The 20,831-nt window shown below is 38.9% G+C and overlaps 1 protein-coding gene across 2 annotated transcripts in view; it reads right to left on the reverse strand.

The window, feature by feature from the left end:
• AK9 (adenylate kinase 9) overlaps positions 1-20,831 on the reverse strand; it is a 200,379-nt gene that overhangs the window by 41,017 nt on the left and 138,531 nt on the right. For both annotated transcript variants that reach the window (XM_054490051.2, XM_054490050.2), the window contains 3 exons: positions 15,813-16,025; positions 11,923-12,183; positions 8,101-8,225 (listed from right to left, as the gene is read on the reverse strand). In XM_054490051.2, coding sequence (XP_054346026.1) covers positions 8,101-8,225; positions 11,923-12,183; positions 15,813-16,025 — 599 coding nt within the window. The remainder of the gene's footprint in view (positions 1-8,100; positions 8,226-11,922; positions 12,184-15,812; positions 16,026-20,831) is intronic.

Raw genomic sequence — 20,831 nt, forward strand, 5'->3', positions numbered from 1 at the left:
TGCCCAGCCTAATGAATGTGGTATTCTTTATTTAAAGAGTACACCTGGCCAGCCCAATTGTAGTGGGAGCCCTCACCTTTGGCAGTTTTTCTTCTAACAGTGCTTCCTTTCATGAGACAACTCGTACCCACCTCCCTGGGTCTCCTTATAACTGATGACAATTGTTAATGTATGTATCCTGGTTCCTATGGGCAAGATGATTATATTCAAATGGGATTGTCAAACTTGCCCAAGTGTGATGAGACTTTAAGAATCAGGAAAATATGCCATTGCACTCCAGCCTGGGAAACAAGGGTGAAACTCCTTCTCAAAAAAAAAAAAAAAAAAAAAAAAAAGAAAAATCAGGAAAATAACTGGAATGTTAATACATTTTAATTAGAGAGCACTTATAAAACAACCAAGCTTTGAAAACTTGGCTTTGTTTAATTGAGAGAGTCAATACTGGTCCCCGTTTGAGTGAGAATTTGTTTCTCCTGCTTATCTGAAATTTGGTTTGTTTTTAATATTTATATTTAAATATATATTTTCTTCTTAATACAAATAGGACTTTCATGAACATTTGACAGTTTCAGCCTTCAAAGTTGTTAATTCAAAAATGAATTTTCCTTTCTTAATAAGGAGGCAAATTTCCATATATTGGCCATAATATATATATATTTTTAATTATACTTTATGTTCTAGGGTACATGTGCACAACATGCAGGTTTGTTACATATGTATACATGTGCCATGTCATGTTGGTGTGCTGCACCCATTAACTCGTCATTTACATTAGGTATATCTCCTAATACTATCCCTCCCCCACTCCCCACCCCACAACAGGCCCCAATGTGTGATACTCCCCTTCCTGTGTCCAAATGTTCTCATTGTTCAATTCCCATCTATGAGTGAGAACATGCGGTGTTTGGTTTTTTGTCCTCACGATAGTTTGCTGAGAATGATGGTTTCCAGCTTCATCCATGTCCCTACAAAGGACATGAACTCATCCTTTTTAATGGCTGCATAGTATTCCATGGTGTATATGTGCCACATTTTATTAATCCAGTCTATCATTGATGGACATTTGGGTTGGTTCCAAGTCTTTGCTATTGTGAATAGGGCCGCAATAAACATACGTGTGCATGTGTCATTATAGCAGCATGATTTATAATCCTTTGGGTATATACCCAGTAATGGGATGGCTGGGTCAAATGGTATTTCTAGTTCTAGATCCCTGAGGAATCGCCACACTGTCTTCCATAATGGTTGAACTAGTTTACAGTCTCACCAACAGTGTAAAAGTGTTCCTATTTCTCCACATCCTCTCCAGCACTTGTTGTTTCCTGACTTTTTAATGATCACCATTCTAACTGGTGTGAGATGGTAACTCATTGTCGTTTTGATCTGCATTTCTCTGACGGCCAGTGATGATGAGCATTTTTCCATGTGTTTTTTGGCTGCATAAATGTCTTCTTTTGAGAAGTGTCTCTTCATATCCTTTGCCCACTTTTTGATGGGGTTGTTTGCTTTTTTCTTGTAAATTTGTTTGAGTTCTTTGTAGATTCTGGATATTAGCCCTTTGTCAGATGAGTAGATTGGAAAATTTTTCTCCCATTCTGTAGGTTGCCTGTTCACTCTGATGGTAGTTTCTTTTGCTGTCAGAAGTTCTTTACTTTAATTAGATCCCATTTGTCAATTTTGGCTTTTGTTGCCATTGCTTTTGGTGTTTTAGAAACGAAGTCCTTGCCCATGCCTGTGTCCTGAATGGTATTGCCTAGGTTTTCTTCTAGGGTTTTTACGGTTTTAGGTCTAACATTTAAGTCTTTAATCCATCTTGAATTAATTTTTGTATAAGGTGTAAGGAAGGGATCCAGTTTCAGCTTTCTCCATATGGCTAGCCAGTTTTCCCAGCACCATTTATTAAATAGGGAATCCTTTCCCCATTTCTTGTTTTTGTCAGGTTTGTCAAAGATCAGATGGTTCTAGATGTGTGGTATTACTTCTGAGGGCTCTGTTCTTTTCCATTGGTCTATATGTCTGTTTTGGTACCAGTACCATGCTGTTTTGGTTACTGTAGCCTTGTAATATAGTTTGAAGTCAGGTAGCATGATGCCTCCAGCTTTGTTCTTTTGGCTTAGGATTAACTTGGCAATGCGGGCTCTTTTTTGGTTCCATATGAACTTTAAAATAGTTTTTTCCACTTCTGTGAAGAAAGTCATTGGTAGCTTGATGGGGATGGCACTGAATCTATAAATTGCCTTGGGCAATATGGCCATTTTCATGATATTGATTCTTCCTATCCATGAGCATGGAATGTTCTTCCATTTGTTTGTATCCTCTTTTATTTTGTTGAGCAGTGGTTTGTAGTTCTCCTTGAAGAGGTCCTTCACATCCCTTGTAAGTTGGATTCCTAGGTATTTTGTTCTCTTTGAAGCAATTGTGAATGGGAGTTCACTCATGATTTGGCTCTCTGTTTGTCTGTTATTGGTGTATAAGAATGCTTGTGATTTTTGCACATTGATTTTGTATCCTGAGTCTTTGCTGAAGTTGCTTATCAGCTTAAGGAGATTTTGGGCTGAGATGATGGGGTTTTCTAAATATACAATCATGTCATCTGCAAACAGGGACAATTTGACTTCCTCTTTTCCTAATTGAATACCATTTATTTCTTTCTCCTGCCTGATTTCCCTGGCCAGAACTTCCAACACTATGTTGAATAGGAGTGGTGAGAGAGGGCATCCCTGTCTTGTGCCAGTTTTCAAAGGGAATGCTTCCAGTTTTTGCCCATTCAGTATGATATTGGCTGTGGGTTTGTCATAGATAGCTCTTATTATTTTTGAGATACGTCCCATCAATACCTAATTTATTTAGAGTGTTTAGCATGAAGGGCTGTTGAATTTTGTGAAAGGCCTTTTCTGCATCTATTGAGATAACCATGTGGTTTTTGTCTTTGGTTCTGCGCATATACTGGATTGTGTTTATTGATTTGCGTATGTTGAACCAGCCTTGCATCGCAGGGATGAAGCCCACTTGATCATGGTGGATAAGCTTTTTGATGTGCTGTTGGATTCTGTTTGCCAGTATTTTACTGAGGATTTTTGCATCAATGTTCATCAGGGATATTGGTCTAAAATTCTCTTTTTTTGTTATGTCTCTGCCAGCCTTTGGTATCAGGATGATGCTGGCCTCATAAAATGAGTTAGGGAGGATTCTCTCTTTTTCTATTGTTTGGAATAGTTTCAGAAGGATTGGTACCAGCTCCTCCTTGTACCCCTGGTAGAATTCGGCTGTGAATCCGTCTGGTCCTGGACTTTTTTTGGTTGGTAGGCTATTAATTATTGTCTCAATTTCAGAGCCTGTTATTGGGCTATTCAGGGATTCAACTTCTTCCTGGTTTAGTCTTGTGAGGGTCTATCTGTCCAGGAATTTATCCATTTATTCTAGATTTTCTAGTTTATTTGCGTAGAGGTGTTTATAGTATTCTCTGATAGTAGTTTGCATTTCTGTGGGATTGGTGGTGATATCCCCTTTATCATTTTTTATTGCATCTATTTGATTATTCTCTCTTTTCTTCTTCATTAGTCTTGCTAGCAGTCTATCAATTTTGTTGATCTTTTCAAAAAAAGCAGCTCTTGGATTCATTGATTTTTTGAAGGGTTTTTTGTGTCTCTATCTCCTTCATGTTCTGCCCTGATCTTAGTTATTTCTTGCCTTCTGCTAGCTTTTGAATGTGTTTGCTCTTGCTTCTCTATTTCTTTTAATTGTGATGTTAGAGTGTCAGTTTTAGATCTTGCCTGCTTTCTCTTGTGGGCATCTAGTGCTATAAATTTCCCTCTACACACTGCTTTAAATGTGTCACAGAGATTCTGGTATGTTGTGTCTTTGTTCTTATTGGTTTCAAAGAACATCTTTATTTCTGCTTTCATTTTGTTATGTACCCAGTAGTCATTCAGGAGCAGGTTGTTCAGTTTCCATGTAGTTGAGCGGTTTTGAGTGAGTTTCTTATTCCTGAGTTCTAGTTTGATTGCATTGTGGTCTGAGAGACAGTTTGTTATAATTTCTGTTCTTTTACATTTGCTGAGGAGTGCTTTACTTCCAACTATGTGGTCAGTTTTGGAATAAGTGTGACATGGTGCTGAGAAGAATGTATATTCTGTTGATTGGGGGTGGAGAGTTCTGTAGATGTCTATTAGGTCTGCTTGGTGTAGAGCTGAGTTCAGTTCCTGAATATCCTTGTGAATTTTCTGTCTTGTTGATCTGTCTAATGTTGATAGTGGGGTGTTAAAGTCTCCCATTATTACTGTGTGGGAGTCTAAGTCTCTTTGTAGGTCTCTAAGGACTTGCTTTATGAATCTGGGTGCTCCTGTATTGGGTGCATATATATTTAGGATAGTTAGCTCTTCTTGTTGAATTGATCCCTTTACCATTATGTAATGGCCTTCTTTGTCTCTTTTGATCTTTGTTGGTTTAAAATCTGTTTTATCAGAGACTAGGATTGCAACCCCTGCCTTTTTTTGCTTTCCATTTGCTTGGTGGATCTTCCTCCATCCCTTTATTTTGAGCCTATGTGTGTCTCTGCACATGAGATGGGTCTCCTGAATACAGCACACTGATGGGTCTTGACTCTTTATCCAATTTGCCAGTCTGTGTCTTTTAATTGGAGCATTTAGCCCATTTACATTTAAGGTTAATATTGTTATGTGTGACTTTGATCCTGTCATTATGATATTAGCTGGTTATTTTGCTCGTTAGTTGATGCAGTTTCTTCCTAGCATCGATGATCTTTACAATTTGGCATGTTTTGCAGTGGCTGGTACCGGTTGTTCCTTTCCATGTATAGTGCTTCCTTCAGGAGCTCTTGTAGGGCAGGCCTGGTGGTGACAAAATCTCGCGGCATTTGCTTGTCCTTAAAGGATTTTATTTCTCCTTCACTTATGAAGCTTAGTTTGGCTGGATATGAAATTCTGGATTGAAATTTCTTTTCTTTAAGAATGTTGGATATTGGCCCCCACTCTCTTCTGGCTTGTAGAGTTTCTGCTGAGAGATCCACTGTTAGTCTGATGGGCTTCCCTTTGTGGGTAACCCAACCTTTCTCTCTGGCTGCCCTTAACATTTTTTCCTTCATTTCAACTTTGGTGAATCTGACAATTATGTGTCTTGGAGTTGCTCTTCTCAAGGAGTATCTTTGTGGCGTTCTCTGTATTTTCTGAATTTGAATGTTGGCCTGCCTTGCTAGGTTAGGGAAGTTCTCCTGGATAATATCCTGCAGAGTGTTTTCCAACTTGGTTCCATTCTCCCTGTCACTTTCAGGTACACCAATCAGACGTAGATTTGGTCTTTTCACATAGTCCCATATTTCTTGGAGGCTTTGTTCATTTCTTTTTACTCTTTTTTCTCTAATCTTCTCTTCTCGCTTCATTTCATTCATTTCATCTTCAATCACTGATACCCTTTCTTCCAGTTGATTGAATTGGCTATTGAAGCTTGTGCATTCTTCACCTAGTTCTTGTGCCATGGTTTTCAGCTCCATCAGGTCCTTTAAGGACTTCTCTACACTGGTTATTCTAGTTAGCCATTCATCTAATCTTTTTTCAAGGTTTTCAGCTTCTTTGCTATGGGTTCAAACTTCCTCCTTTAGCTCGGAGAAGTTTGATCATCTCAAGTCCTCTTCTCTCAACTTGTCAAAGTCATTCTCTGTCCAGCTTTGTTCCATTGCTGGCGAGGAGCTGCGTTCCTTTGGAGGAGGAGAGGCGCTCTGATTTTTAGAATTTTCAGCTTTTCTGCTCTGTTTTTTCCCCATCTTTGTGGTTTTATCTACCTTTGGTCTTTGATGATGGTGACGTACAGATGGGGTTTTGGTGTGGATGTCCTTTCTATTTGTTAGTTTTCCTTTTAACAGTTAGGACCATCAGCTGTAGGTCTGTTGGAGTTTGCTGGGGGTCCACTCCAGACACTGTTTGCCTGGGTATCAGCAGCGGAGGCTGCAGTACAGTGAATACTGCTGAACAGTAAATGTTGCTGCCTGATTGTTCCTCTGGAAACTTCGTCTCAGAGGGGTAACTGGCCATGTGAGGTGTCATACTGCCCCTACTGGGGGGTGCCTCCCAGTTAGGGTACTCAGGGGTCAGGGACCCACTTGAGGAGGCAGTCTGTCCGTTCTCAGATCTCAAACTCTGTGCTGGGAGAACCACTACTCTCTTCAAAGCTGTCAGACAGGGACATTTAAGTCTGCAGAGGTTTCTGCTGCCTTTTGTTTGGCTATGCCCTGCACCCAGAGGTGGAGTCTACAGATGCAGGCAGGCGTCCTTGAGCTATGGAGTGCTCCACCCATTTAGAGTTTCCTGGCCACTTTGTTTACCTACTGCAGCCTCAGCAATGGTGGGTGCCCCTCCCCCAGCCTTGCTGCCATGTTGCAATTCGATCTCAGACTGCTGTGCTAGCAATGAGCGAGGCTCTGTGGGCGTGGGACCCTCTGAGTCAGGCACAGGATATAAGCTCCTGGTGTGCTGTTTGCTAAGACCATTAGAAAAGCGCAGTATTAGGGTGGGAGTGACCCGATTTTCCAGGTGCCATCTGTCACAGCTTCCCTTGGCTAGGAAAGGGAATTCCCTGACCCCTTGCACTTCCCCGGTGAGGCGATGACTTGCCCTGCTTTGGCTCATGCTCAGTGGACTGCACCCACTGTCCTGCACCCACTGTCTGACAAGCCCCATTGTGATGAACCTGGTACCTCAGTTGGAAATTCAGAAATCACTTGTCTTCTCCGTCGCTCACACTGGGAGCTGTAGACTTGAGCTGTTTCCATGTTTTTTTCTTTAGAGGTGCCTTCAGTCTGGTCTCTCTGGCAGGGTCACTTTCATTCCTACTGTTCCTGCTGTCATTTCTTTGTCAATGACTTCCAAATCTTTACCTCTATACCCAACCTCTCTTCTGAGTTTTGATTCCAAATTTTCAAAAAGTTGTGGAGTTTCTCCATCCGAATGCCCTTCTGGAATTATACGCACATTATACTGTCAAAAATCATACTGTTAGCCTTCCAAACTGCTCTTCCTTCTGACCCACTAGTACTCATGTGCTACCTGTTAGAGACCTTTGGCCCTCTCCCCTGGCTCCCTCTTCCTTCTTACATTTAACAGCTAAGTCCTGGCATGTCCTCCTCACACTTCTATTTCTGTCATTCTCCCTTAGTTCAAGCCCCTTAGTATATCTCTCCAGGACTAATGCAATAACCTTTTCAAAATGTGTTATTTTCTCCTTGATTATAAAAGCAATAAGTCACACTATAGAAAAATGGAAAAAATAGAGAAAGGCTTTAATAAAAAGGCAAAAATTATCCATAATCCCATATCTCAGAGGTTATTAAAAATTTGTTTTATTTCTTTCCAGTTGGTTCTTCATGTGTGCATCCTCTCTTATATTATAGTTTTACATCTTTTTAACTTTATGTAATAACATTTCTTATGCTATTACACATTATTCATTATAATAACTTTTTTGTTTTTGAGATGGAGTTTCACCATTGTTGCCCAGGCTGGAGTGCAATGGCACTATCTCGGCTCACCGCAACCTCTGTCTCCCAGGTTCAAGTGATTCTCCTGCCTAAGCCTCCTGAGTAGCTGGGATTACAGGCATGCGCCACCACACCCAGCTAATCTTGTATTTTTAGTAGAGACAGAGTTTCTCCATGTTGGTCAGGCTGGTCTCGAACCCTCAACCTCAGGTGATCCGCCCACCTCGGCCTCCCAAAGTGCTGGAATTACAGGCGTGAGCCACTGCACCCGGCCCTACAATAAATTTTAATGGTGCATAATATTTAGCTATTTTGTTTAGGTTTTTACAGTTTTACCACAAATGCACTTTAGAATAACCTGAGGGTACTGAAAAATATCCCAGGCTCACACTCCTAGAGATTCAAATTCAATTATTTTGGTGTGGGGTCCTGGCATCAGTATTTTTAAAGACTCTACAGATGTTTTTAATGTGTACCTCAAGTGAAAAATCACCAGCTTACATGAATATAAAGGAGAAAATTCTTAAATGTATGTTAAACTACATTTTTAACTTTTAAGAATAAAACAAATAAAAGCAAATAAATGTACAATTCTGTATAAATTAAGATACCGTATTGGTTCCTTAAGCCACCACTCAGAAAGAATTACTTCAAGAATTTCAGGAGGCAAGGGCTCATTTTCCATTAGACTTGACTTGATTACTTCTTCTTCTTCTGTAAGTTGTACTTCTGGAAGCTAAAAACAAAAATCAGAAAACAAAACAAGTTTTAAAACTCTATGCTAATAATTGCATGTTCTCACTCACATGTGAAAGTTAAAGAAGAGGACCTTATGGAGGTGGAGAGTAGAATGAAAGTTACCAGAAGCAGGGAAGGGTGTGTGGTAGGGATAGAGGACATGAAGAGAGGCAGGATAATGGGTACAAACATACAGTTAGATAGAAGGTGTAAGTTCTAATGTTCAATAGCACAGAGGGAAACTATAGTTAATAACAATGTATTGTATATTTCAGGATAACTAGAAGAGAGGGCTTGAAATGCTCCCAACACATAGCAATGATAAGTGCTCAAGGTGATGGATATCATAAATACCCTGACTTGATCCTTATACATTCTATGTGTGTAACAAAATATCACAGGTACCCCATAAATATGTACAAATACCAATTTAGAAAACCCCATAATCTATATTCATAAACAATATGGTATTACGTAGCTGATTAGAATGAGACCTGTTATTTTCTCTGAGGTCTTTTTTTGTAGTGTTGCTTATAAACATTTAAAAATTTGAGCTATTTTCTATAAACCAATTATTTAATGTGGCTAGAAATATAGGTTGTACAAAAGTAATTGCGGTTTTTGCTTTAAAAGTAATGGCAAAAACACAACCACTTTTGCACCAACCTATAGTAAATAATATTTACTACAGCTAAGATAAATTATAAGTAATAATATGATTGATTTTCATACATGGCCTTGGGGTCATATCTCATTACTTTTTGCTAAACCTTTTTCAATTTATCACACACACACCTATAAGGCTTAACTGATTTTTGTTATTTATATTATAATTTTACAGTATTATCTCTCCAACCTAGATCCTCATTATGGGATAAGCCAAACAGGCAGCCATCTGAAATACAAACTAGAAGAGGATTATAATATAATAAATAGAAAGCATTGTGATAATTAACTGAGGTCAATTCTCTCTAAAGTAGGATCACCCTTGAATGGATAGTAAAAAACAACAGTTCTCACAAAAATGAAACATTTTTGTTGAGTACTTTTATCATCCAAAATTCTAAAACTGAATAGCTAAGGTATGATAAACTGCTGCTTACCAGGAAGTAGGATTAATTTTATCATCTAAAAATAAAATCCCTTAATTGCTTTCTGACAAGTTATTCAGAAAACAATAAAAGAAAACCAAACAAAAAACTGTAGACAAGCAGGACATATTTGTTGCACTTTAAAATCTAGACTTGTTAAATTAAAAAATCTGGATTGACATACTTTTTCTTTTTTTGAGATGGAGTCTTGCTCTGTTGCCCAGTTTGGAGCGCAGCAGTGCGATCTTGACTCACTGCAACCTCTGCCTCCCGGGTTCGAGTGATTTTCCTGCCTTAGCCTACTGAGTAGCTGGCATTACAGGCATGTGTCACCACGCCTGGCTACTTTTTGTAATTTTAGTAGAGATGGGGTTTCACCATGTTGGCCAGGCTGGTCTCGAACTCCTGACCTCAAGTGATCTGCCTGCCTCAACTTCCCAAAGTGCTGGGATTACAGGTGTGAGCGACCGTGCCTGTCCCGATATACATTTTTTAAATTAATAAGATATCAGTTTCTCCTGAACACTACTAAATATAGCTGAAAAACATTTAAAGAATATGTCTGAAGGCCAGGCACAGGTGGCTCACGCCTGTAATCCCAGCACTTTGGGAGGCCAAGGTGAGTGGATCACTTGAGGTCTGGAGTTTGAGACCAACGTGGGCAACATGATGAAATCCCATCTATACAAAAAATACAAAAATTACCCTGGCATGGTGGTGCATGCCTGCAGTCCCAGCTACTTAGGAGGCTGAGGTGAGAGGATCGCTTGAGCCCAGGAGTCAGAGGTTGCAGTGAGCCGAGATCATACCACTGCACTCTGGCCTGGGCAAGAGAGGGAGATGCTGTCTCAAAAAGAAAAAAGAATATGTCTGATCAGGTACTTCATTACCTACGAGAACACCATATGTCACTCACTATCCAACCCTGCTTCAACTTTGAGTGTTACACATAACTGCATTTGGATCATTTGAGAACAAATGGCTTATCTATATCAGAAATGGTTAAAATGTGAGTTAGAATGAAGAACTTTCATTGTATAACTCCAGATAGAAGCCATGTAAGAGGTTAATACGGTTTGGATGTGTTTCCCCGCCCAAATCTCATGTGGAATTGCAATCCCCAATGCTGGAGGTGGGGTCTGGTGAGAGGTGATTGGATCATGGGGGCAGTTTCTCATGAACGGTTCAGCACCATTACCCCCTTGGTACTGTCATGACTGTAGTGAGTGAGTGCTCATGAGATCCAGTGGTTTAAAAGTGTGTGGCACCTCCCACCTCACTCTCTCTTTCTCCTGCCCTGGCCATGTGATGTGTCTGCTCTCCCTTCACCTTCTGCCATGACTGTAAGTTTTCTAAGGCCTCTCCAGAAGCCAAGCAGATGCCACTATGCTTCCTGCACCGCCTGAAAAATTGCGAGCCAGTTAAACCTATTTTCTTTAAAAATTACCCAATCTCGGTATTTCTTTATAGCAATGAGAGAACAGATTAATACAGTACAAACTTTCTGGTAAGGCATAATTAGAAATTAATATTTTGAGATCTCCACTAAGGCTGGGGCAGATTTTTATGCTATTTGATAGAAATCAGAGAACACAATAATGGAAAAGTTTATTGTCTAAGTCAGATATACCAAATATCATACTTCCAAATAAATGCTATAAAACAGCCTTGTCAAGGAAAATTTTTCTGAATTTTTTTGGAGTCATATAAAACTCAGTACTTTATATTCTAGAAGAGCTGGAAGATTTGTATTTGGCATATGATGAATATGACTCTTTAAATGACTTTTATGGGCTAATTATTTTCTCTTCTTAGAAACTTTATAGAGTTTTATACTACCACTTCCCCAGAGTAACACCAGTAAGCACAGCTGTCTGCATAGATTAGTACTGCCAGGCACAGTGGCTCATGCCTGTAATCCCAGCACTTTGGGAGGCCAAGGTGGGTAAATGGCTTGAGCCCAGGAATTTGAGACCAGCCTGGGCAACATGGCAAGACCCCCATCTCTACAAAAAATACCAAAACTAGCTGGGCATGGTGGTGCACACCTGTAGTCCCAGCTACTTGGGAGGCCAAGTGATATGGTTTGACTGTGACCTCACCCAAATCTCATCTTGAATTCCCACATGTTATGGGAGGGACACAGTGGGAAGTAATTGAATCATGGGGGCAGGCCTTTCCCATGCTGTTCTTGTGATAGTGAATAAGTCTCACAAAATCTGATGGTTTTATAATGGGGAGTTTCCCTGCGCAAGCTCTCTCTTTGCCTGCTGCCATCCACATAAGATGTGATTTGCTCCTCCTTGCCTTCTGCCATGACTGTGAAGCCTCCCCAGCCACATGGAACTAACTGTAAGTCCATTAAATGTCTTTCTTTTGTAAATTGCCTGGTCTCGGTATGTCTTTGCCAGCTGTGTGAAAATGGACTAATACACCAAGGCAGGAGGATCACCTGAGCCCAGGGAAGTTGAGGCTTTGGTGAGCTGTGATTGTGCCACTGCCCTCCTGTCTGGGTGACAGATGGAGACCCTGTCTCAAAAACAACAACAATAACAACAGCAAAAACAAAATAAACAAAAAACAAAAAACAAAAGAGATTACTACCTGCTTTTTTGTATTTTCTTCCTCAACTTTGACATTGGCCTGAATTGCAAGCTCTTCAAGTTCTTGTTTGGCAGCTTGTTCGTCCTCAGAATCTTCCTCAAATTCAGATCCCACTTTCTTTTCAGTTTTCAGTAGTAGTTTTTCTTGAAGAACTTCTTCAAACTGAATGTGAAAAATGTTTAATTTTTCTGCCAACTGTCTTCCACACATAGTTTTGCCAGAGCCCTGGGGGCCAACAAGGCATATTCTTAATGGAGGAGCCTGTCACAGGGGGTGGGTCAGGGAGGGGTGGGATAAAGGGAGAGTGAAGGAAAAGCAGTTTTGAGTAATTTAGAACACATAAGACTTATTAACTGCCCTCCCTAAGATGGGGATCTTAGGGAGGAATGATCACATCATGAACTCAAGGATGCTTAGACATTAGGATTTCAATTAACATAATTAGTTCCATCAACACTGGTCCTCAGGGAGCACCAACAACCATACATGATTATCTCGGTATCATATGCCAAAAGGCATTTAATAAAATAGAGTTTACTTATTTTTGTTTTTGACAAAAGTTTTAGTTAATACAGAATGGAAAGATACTTTCTTAGCATAATAAATCTATCAAACAGAAAGCCCACTAATAAGAAAAATTTAGAGGCTTCTCCATTTATTCCAGTAATCTCAGGACTCACATTGTATGGATCATCCACGGGATGCTGAAACTGTCAAGAACAATGGTGAGTACTGGAATGAAGCAGCAGCTAAGTCTTCTGTGATTGTGAGGAAATACTAAGAAATTGGTAGGTGACAGCAGCAAGGAGGAATGGGGCTTGTTGATATATCTGAGTAAGATAAGCCTCAAAGGGGCTGGAGTTTTTGCAAGGGGAAGGAGAAAAACTAGAATGACATGAAATTATATAGCTGCAGGCTCACACCATACTTTTAAATCACATTTTAAACCTCTCCGTGATAAAACTACCAGATTAACACCTCACTCATCCACCAGTTAAACGTCTGGCAACTAGGGCTGTCTGGTGCTCAGACTGTATTCAGGTACCTTGTGGTAGGGAAGGGAAATGTTTCTGGAAAACCCAGTTCATTTTATGCTTTGCAAAATTATGGAAATACAGTCAGGATTTCAGGATCTTATCCATATGGATTTGTGTAAAACAAGGCAATAGATCACAAACAGCAAACCAGACTAAGCGGAAATTACAGCTGGAAACAACAACAACAGAAAAGGGTAAGTGGCCACAGTCCTTAAATGACCCCCAACACCAGTGGATTGCGGCTTCTTTGTGAGGGCACAACCATCCACATACTTCAGTAGTCTCATGGGCACTATATAAAAAATTGAGGTTCATGAAAATGGCCCAAATTATACAGAAGAGCTTAGATTGTGTTCCGTGTGTTCATTTTAAGAAGGCATTGATATTATCAAAAGTAATAAGGCAATATATTGTGATGTATATATCTTGCTCCAGTAATCCTATCCCAGGGAGCTATAGCATAGCACAGTAGTAATTCAAGAAAGCCAAAACACTTATAGCCAACTCATTTTCTACAAAAGCACCAAATACATGGAAGAAAGGATGGTCTCTTTAATATATGGTGCTGTGAAAGCTGGATATTCATATGCAGAAGAATGAAACTAGATCCTCATCTTTCACCATATACAGAAATCAACTCAAAATGGATTAAAGACCTAAATGGAAGACCTGAATATATAAAACTGCTAGAAGAAAACATTGGGGAAGTGCTACAGGACATTGGTCTGGGCAAAGATTTTTCCAGGTAAAACCTCAAAAACAGACAATAAAAGCAAAAATAGACACATAGGATTACATTAACCTAAAAAAACCTCTGTATCACAAAGAAAATAACATAGTAAAGAGACAACCTACAGAATAGGAGATAAGATTTGCAAAGTATCCATCCAACAAGGGATTAATAACCAGAATATATAAGGAACACAAACAGCTCAGTAGCAAAAAAAAAAAAAAAAAACCAAATATTCTGATTTAACAATGGGGAAAAAAGACCTGAACAGACATTTCTCAAAAGAACACATACAAATGGACAACAGGTATATGAAAAAATGCTCAACATCGCTAATCATCAGGGACATGCAAATCAAAACCACAGTGAGATATCATCTCACCTCAATTAGAATGGCTATTATCAAAAAGACAAAAAAAATAGCAAATACTGATGAGGATGTGAAGAAAGGGGAACACTTGTACACTGTTGTGGAAATGTAAAGTAGAAAAGCCATTATGGAAACAGTATGGAATTTTCTCAAAAATTTAAAAATATGAGGGGTCTTCAAAAAGTTGACGGAAAATGCATATTATGACAAAACTATGCATGGATTAACTTTTTTTTTTTGCACCAAATAAACTCATATGAACTTTTTATAACATGTCTGAACAGGATCTAGTTTGAGGCACTAAGAAAGATAAGACATCAATTTGAAAACAGCCCCTATCAGAGCAACATGAGTTCTGCTAAAATTGAAGTAGGAATAAACATCAAATTTATGCTGAAGCTTGAGAAGAAGAATGGTGAAATCATTGATGCTTTATGAAAGTTTCGGGGACAATGCCCCAAAGAGATCAGCAGTTTCCAAATGGACAATTTGTTTGAAAAAAGGACAAGACAATGTTGAAGATGAAGCCTGCAGTAACAGACCATCCACTTAAATTTGTGAGGAAAAAATTTATCTTGTTTGTGGCCTAATTGACAAGGACTGATGATTAACAGCAGAAACGATAGCCAACACACCTAGACATCTAGGTTGGCTCAGTGTACAATTTTTCTGACTGAAAAATTAAAGTTGAAAAAAGTTTCTACTCTATGATTGCCAAAACTGTTGCACCCAGATCATCTGCTGACAAAAACAGAGCTTTTGATGGAAATTTTAAACACATGGGATCAGAATCTTGAAGCACTTGTTTGAAGAACTGTAGAGGAGATGAAACATGGCTTTATCAGTATGATCCTGAAGACAAAGCACAATCAAAGCAATGGCTACCAAGAGGTGGCAGTGGTCCAGTCAAAGCAAAGGTGGACTGGTCAAGCACAAAGATCATGGCAACAGCTTTATTTTTTTGAGAATCAATGCATTTTCCTTGTTGAGCTTCTGGAGGGCCAAAGAACAATAACATCTGCTTATGATGAGAGTGCTTTGAGAAAGTCAGCCAAAGCTGTAACAGAAAAATGTCCAGGGAAGATTCACCAAAGTGTCCCTCTCCACTATAAAATGACTATTGTATAGCTATGGTAACAATAGCCACTCAACCAATTTTAAATTGGTTTAATTGATCAGGGTAAACTCACTTCAGGGAATACATTTTTGCAATCCAACCAACCAGTGTCAGCCCTCACTCTCGAAACTCAACCAATCAGGATGGACTTACCCCTATAACAATTCTCTTGAGTGTGAACCAGTCAACAGCAGCGTCACTAGAGTAATCTCACTTCCATAGATGTCAACCCACTTATGCCTCTGAAAGTTCACCAATCCCTGAATTCCACACTTCTCCAAATACCTGTAAAAGACCATCATCCTGCTCTGCTCTGAGAGACTAACCAGAATGACTGGCCTCACTATAGTAAGGAATTAATCCACCTGTGGGGTTTGTTTGTGTTTGTGTTTTATTTTTATTTCAGCTAAAAAGGCAGATATTAAGTGCTGGTTTGACACAAGTCATTACTAAAGAAATCAAAATAGATAATTATTTTATGTTATATTCCAAAAAGTTGTTCTTTGAACTTAGATATTTTCTTTATATTGTAATATCAGATTGGGGATTTCACCCTTAAGTAAATTGATGGTGATTGGTAATCAGTCCCGAAAAAATCCTGTGGGAGCAATCATTAAGATAGCAATACTGTCTCACCTTCAATGGCTCTTCATGAGCCACATAGTCCTCAGGATGCTCCAAAAACTTTTCTTTAGCCTCAGCACTTGAAAAGTAGTAGATCTTTTCTCGATACTTGGCTGCTTCTTCTGTGTTTCCTGGTTGCAGGATGAAGTTTTCTTTGAGGACCACCGGACAAAAGTGTTTTGTGTCTCCCAAATGCCTCTTTCTCTCCTTCATTTTATCTTCACCCTAGAAACGTTATTCAAAGTTTGGAGAACATTAAATTTAAAAAGTATTTTGAGGCAGAGAATTTTTTAAAATGCTTTTTGAATAATATTTAATCTGTAGCAAATTGAAAACTATCCACAAAAAGCCAGTCCTTATATTATTTTAATTAATTAAAAATCAGTTTCTCATACATTACTCCAAGTGCACATTCTAAGTTTCTTTATTTTCATGAGGAAAATAAAGCAGCACTGAGAATGAAGGTGCCCTCATTCCTCTACCAACATAGATGTAATGAAAAACTCCGGGATGTGCTGATGCTGTGCATTGTGAGGTCAGTTTCTAAAACAGAATTATTCCCTAAAAGTAAAAGCTGAGTCAAGGTCACAACTTCTTACCCATGGCAAATTAAATGAGGGATGCCTCAGGATTTACTTTGGTATTAAGTGGATATATGATCAAATAATAATTTGGAAATATCCTATTTAGCTCAATTGAAAGTGTAAAATGTATTTTCATTTATGATAAAGAAAATATGTGCAAAGTCCATTAAGGATTCTTTCAATTTATTTAAAGCAAGGGAAATACACTTAAAAAATGTTTTTTATGATATAAAATACACGCTTACTGTAAAAATATTCAAAACACATCACAGTGTATAAAAAGTGAAAATCTCTTTTCACCTTTTCTCTTCCAGTACTATGTTAGCATTCTTAATAGTTTTATCTCCCAGACTCATTAAAAAAATCTTACCAATATGCCTATAAAAATAGATATATATTTCGGCACAAATATAGTATTTTTAAAAATACAAAGGGAATACTTTACATACTTATATACATCATACTTCTTTCCACAAAACAAGATACAACAAACTTTCTATAAAGGTGCAAAAATGAGACTAACCTTTCCTTTTACTATTCTTACTTGATATTTATATCAGAATATGCAAGCCTTGGCTGGGTGCGGGGGCTCATGCCTGTAATCCCAGCACTTTGGGAGGCCGAGGCGGGGTGGATCACATGAGGTCAGGAGTTCGAGACCAGCCTGGCCAACATGGTGAAACCCCTTCTCTACTGAAAATATAAAAATTAGCCAGGCATGGTGGCACGTGCCTGTAATCCCAGCTATTCAGGAGGCTGAGGCAGGAGAATCACTTGAGTCCGAGAGGTGGAGGCTGCAGTGAGCCGAGATGGCACACCACTCCAGCCAGGGTGACAGAGTGAGACTCCATCTCAAAAAAAAAAAAAAAAATGCAAGCTTCAAAATGAGCTGGAAAATAATGATTTTTTTCCTATGATGTTCAAAAAATACAGGGACTTATCTATCAATGAAGGTGTATGTAAGAAATGACCTATAAAGCCTCCCCCACCTATTATTTTGGTTTAGCTTTTATCTTTCTTCCTAAACCCATATTTTAGTAATTGATTTTTTTGGGGGTAAAATCCTTTCAAGTCCTTATAATTTTTTTTCAGTTTTTTCTTTATTTCTTCCAAAAAAAAGGGGGTACATGTGCAGAACGTGCAGGTTTGTTACATAGGTACACATGTGCCATGGTGGTTTGCTGCAACTATTGACCCATCCTCTACGTTCCTTCCTCTTACCCCCCAACAGGCCCTAGTGTGTGTTATTCCCCTCTTGGTGTCCATGTGTTTTCAGTGTTCAACTCCCACTTATAAGTGAGAACATGTGATTTTGGTTTTCTGTTCCTGCGTTACTTTGCTGAGGATGATGACTTCCAGCTCCATTCATGTCCCTGCAAAGGACATGATCTCATTCTTTTTTATGGCTGCGTAGCATCCCATGGTGTATATGTACCACATTTTCTTTATCCAGTCTATCATTGATGGGCATTTGGGTTGGTTCCATGTCTTTCCTATTGTAAATAGTGCGGCAATAAACATATGTGTGCTTGTGTCTTTATGGTACAATGGTTTATATTCCTGTGGGTATATACCCAGTAATGGGATTGCTGGGTCAAATGGTATTTTGGTTCTAGATCCTTGAGGAATCGCCACACTGTGTTTCAAATAATTGAGCTAATTTGCACTCCCACCAACAGTGTAAAAGCATTCCTATTTCTCCACAACCTCACCAGCACCTATTATTTCCTGACTTTTTAATAATTGCCATTTTGGCTGGCGTGAGATGGTATCTCAGTGTGGTTTTGATTTGCATTTCTCTGATGATCAGTGATGTTGAGCTTTTTTCATATGTTTGCTGCCCACATAAATGTCTTCTTTTGAGAAGTGTCTGTTCATATATTTTAACTACTTTTTGATAGGGTTGTTTTTTTCTTGTTTAATATTGTTTAAGTTCAACATAAATTCTGAATATTAGACTTTTGTCAGATGGGTAGATTACAAAAATTTTCTCCCATTCTTCAGGTTGCCTGTTCACTCTGATGATAGTTTCTTTTGCTGTGCAGAAGCTCTTTAGTTTAATTAGATCCCATTTGTCAATTTTGGCTTTTGTTGCAATTGCTTTTGGCGTTTTTGTCATGAAGTCTTTGCCCATGCCTATGTCCTGAATGGTATTGCCTAGGTTTTCTTCTACAGTTTTTTATGCTTTTGGGTTATACATTTAAGTCTTTAATCCATCTTGAGTTAATTTTTGTATAAAGTGTAAGGAAAGGGTCCAGTTTCAGTTTTCTGCATACGGCTAGCCAGTTTTCCCAGCACCATTTACTGAATAGGAGATCCTTTCCTCATTGCTTGTTTTTGTCAGGTTTGTTGAAGATCAGATGATTGTAGATGTATGGTATTATTTCTGAGGTCTCTGTTCTGTTCCATTGGTCTATATGTCTGTTTTGGTACCAGTACCATGCTGTTTTGGTTACTGTAGCCTTGCAGCAAGCTTGAAGTCAGGTAGCGTGATGCCTCTAGCTTTGTTCTTTTTGCTTAGAATTGTCTTGGCTATACAGGATCTTCTTTGATTCCATATGAAATTAAAGATAGTTTTTTCTAATTCCGTGAAAATGTCAATGGTAGTTTGATGGGAATAGCATTGAGTCTATAAATTACTTTGGGTAGTATGGCCATTTTCATGATATTGATTCTTCCTATCCATGAGGATGGAAAGTTTTTCCATTTGTTTGTGTCTTCTCTTATTTCCTTGAGCAGTGGTTTGTAGTTCTCCTTGAAGAGGTCCTTCATATCCCTTGTTAGCTGTATTCCTAGGTATTTTATTCTCTTTGTAGTGATTATGAACGGAAGTTCATTCATGATTTGGCTCTCTGCTTGCCTATTGTTGGTGTAAAGGAATGCCTGTGATTTATGAACACTGATTTTGTATCCTGAGACTTTGCTGAAGTTGCTTATCAGTTCAAGAAGTTTTTGGGCTGAAATAATGGGGTATTCTAGATATAAAATCATGTCATCTGCAAGCAGAGACAACTTGACTTCCTCTCTTCCTATTTGAATACCCTTTATTTCTTTATCTTGCCTGATTGTCCTGGCCAGAATTTCCAATACTATGTGGAATGGGAGTGGTGAGAGAAGGTATCCTTGTCTTGCACTGGTTTTCAAAGGGAACACTTCCAGCTCTTGCCCATTCAATATGATATTCACTGTGGCTTTGTCATAAATAGCTCTTATTATTTTGAGATATGTTCCATCAATACCTAGTTTATTGAGAGTTTTTAACATGAAGCGATGTTAAATTTTATCAAAGGCCTTTTCTGCATCTATTAAGATAATCATGTGGTTTTTGTCTTTTGTTCTGTTTATGTGATGGATTATGTTTATTGACTTGTGTATGTTGAACCAGCCTTGCACCCCAGGGATGAAGCCGACTTGATCACGGTGGATAAGTTTTTTGATGCACTGCTGGATTCTGTTTGACAGTATCTTATTGAGGATTTTTGAATTGGTGTTCATCAGGGATATTGGCTGAAGCTTTCTTTTTTTGTTGTGTCTCTGCCAGGTTTTGGTATCAGGCTGATGCTTCATAAAATGAATTAGGGAGGAGCCCTCCTTTTCGGTTGTTTGGAATAGTTTCAGAAGTAATGGTACCAGCTCCTCTTTGTATTTCTGGTATAATTCAGCTGTGAATCCATCTGATCCTGGGCTTTTTATGGTTGGTAGGCTATTAATTACCTCTTCAATTTCAGAACTTGTTATTGGTCTACTCAGGGATTCAACTTCTTCCTGATTCAGTCTTGGGAGGGTGTATGTGTCCAGGAATTTATTCATTTCTTCTAGATTTTCTAGTTTATTTGCATAGAGGTGTTAATATTCCCTGATGGCAGTTTGTATTTCTTTTCTTTTTTTTTTTTGAGACGGAGTCTCATTCTGTAGCCCAAGATGGAGTGCAATGGTGTGATCTCTGCTCACTGCAACCTCCGCCTCCCAGGCTCAAGCTATTCTCCTGTCTCAGCCTCTCGAGTAGCTGGGATTACAGACGTGCACCACCACGCCCAGATAATTTTTGTATTTTTAGTACAGACAAGGTTTCGCTATGTTAGCCAGGCTGGTCTCGAACTCCTGACCTCAGATGATCTGCCCGCCTTGGCCTCCCAAAGTGCTGGGAGTGCAGGTGTGAGCCACCGCACCCAGCCCAGCAGTTTGTATTTCTGTGGGGTCAGTGGTGATATCCCCTTTATCATTTGTTATTGTGTCTATTTGATTCCTCTCTCTCAATAGTCTAGCTAGTGATCTATCTATTTTGTTAATTTTTTAAAAAACCAGCTCCTGGATTCATTGATATTTTGGAAGGTTTTTTTGTGTCCCTATCTCCTTCAATTCTTCTCTTATCTTAGTTATTTCTTGTCTTCTGCTAGCTTTTGGATTAGTTTGCTCATGCTTCTCTAGCTCTCTTCATTGTGATGTT

The sequence above is a fragment of the Pongo pygmaeus genome, chromosome 5 (genome assembly GCF_028885625.2).
Source record: "Pongo pygmaeus isolate AG05252 chromosome 5, NHGRI_mPonPyg2-v2.0_pri, whole genome shotgun sequence".
Taxonomy (NCBI): domain Eukaryota; kingdom Metazoa; phylum Chordata; class Mammalia; order Primates; family Hominidae; genus Pongo; species Pongo pygmaeus.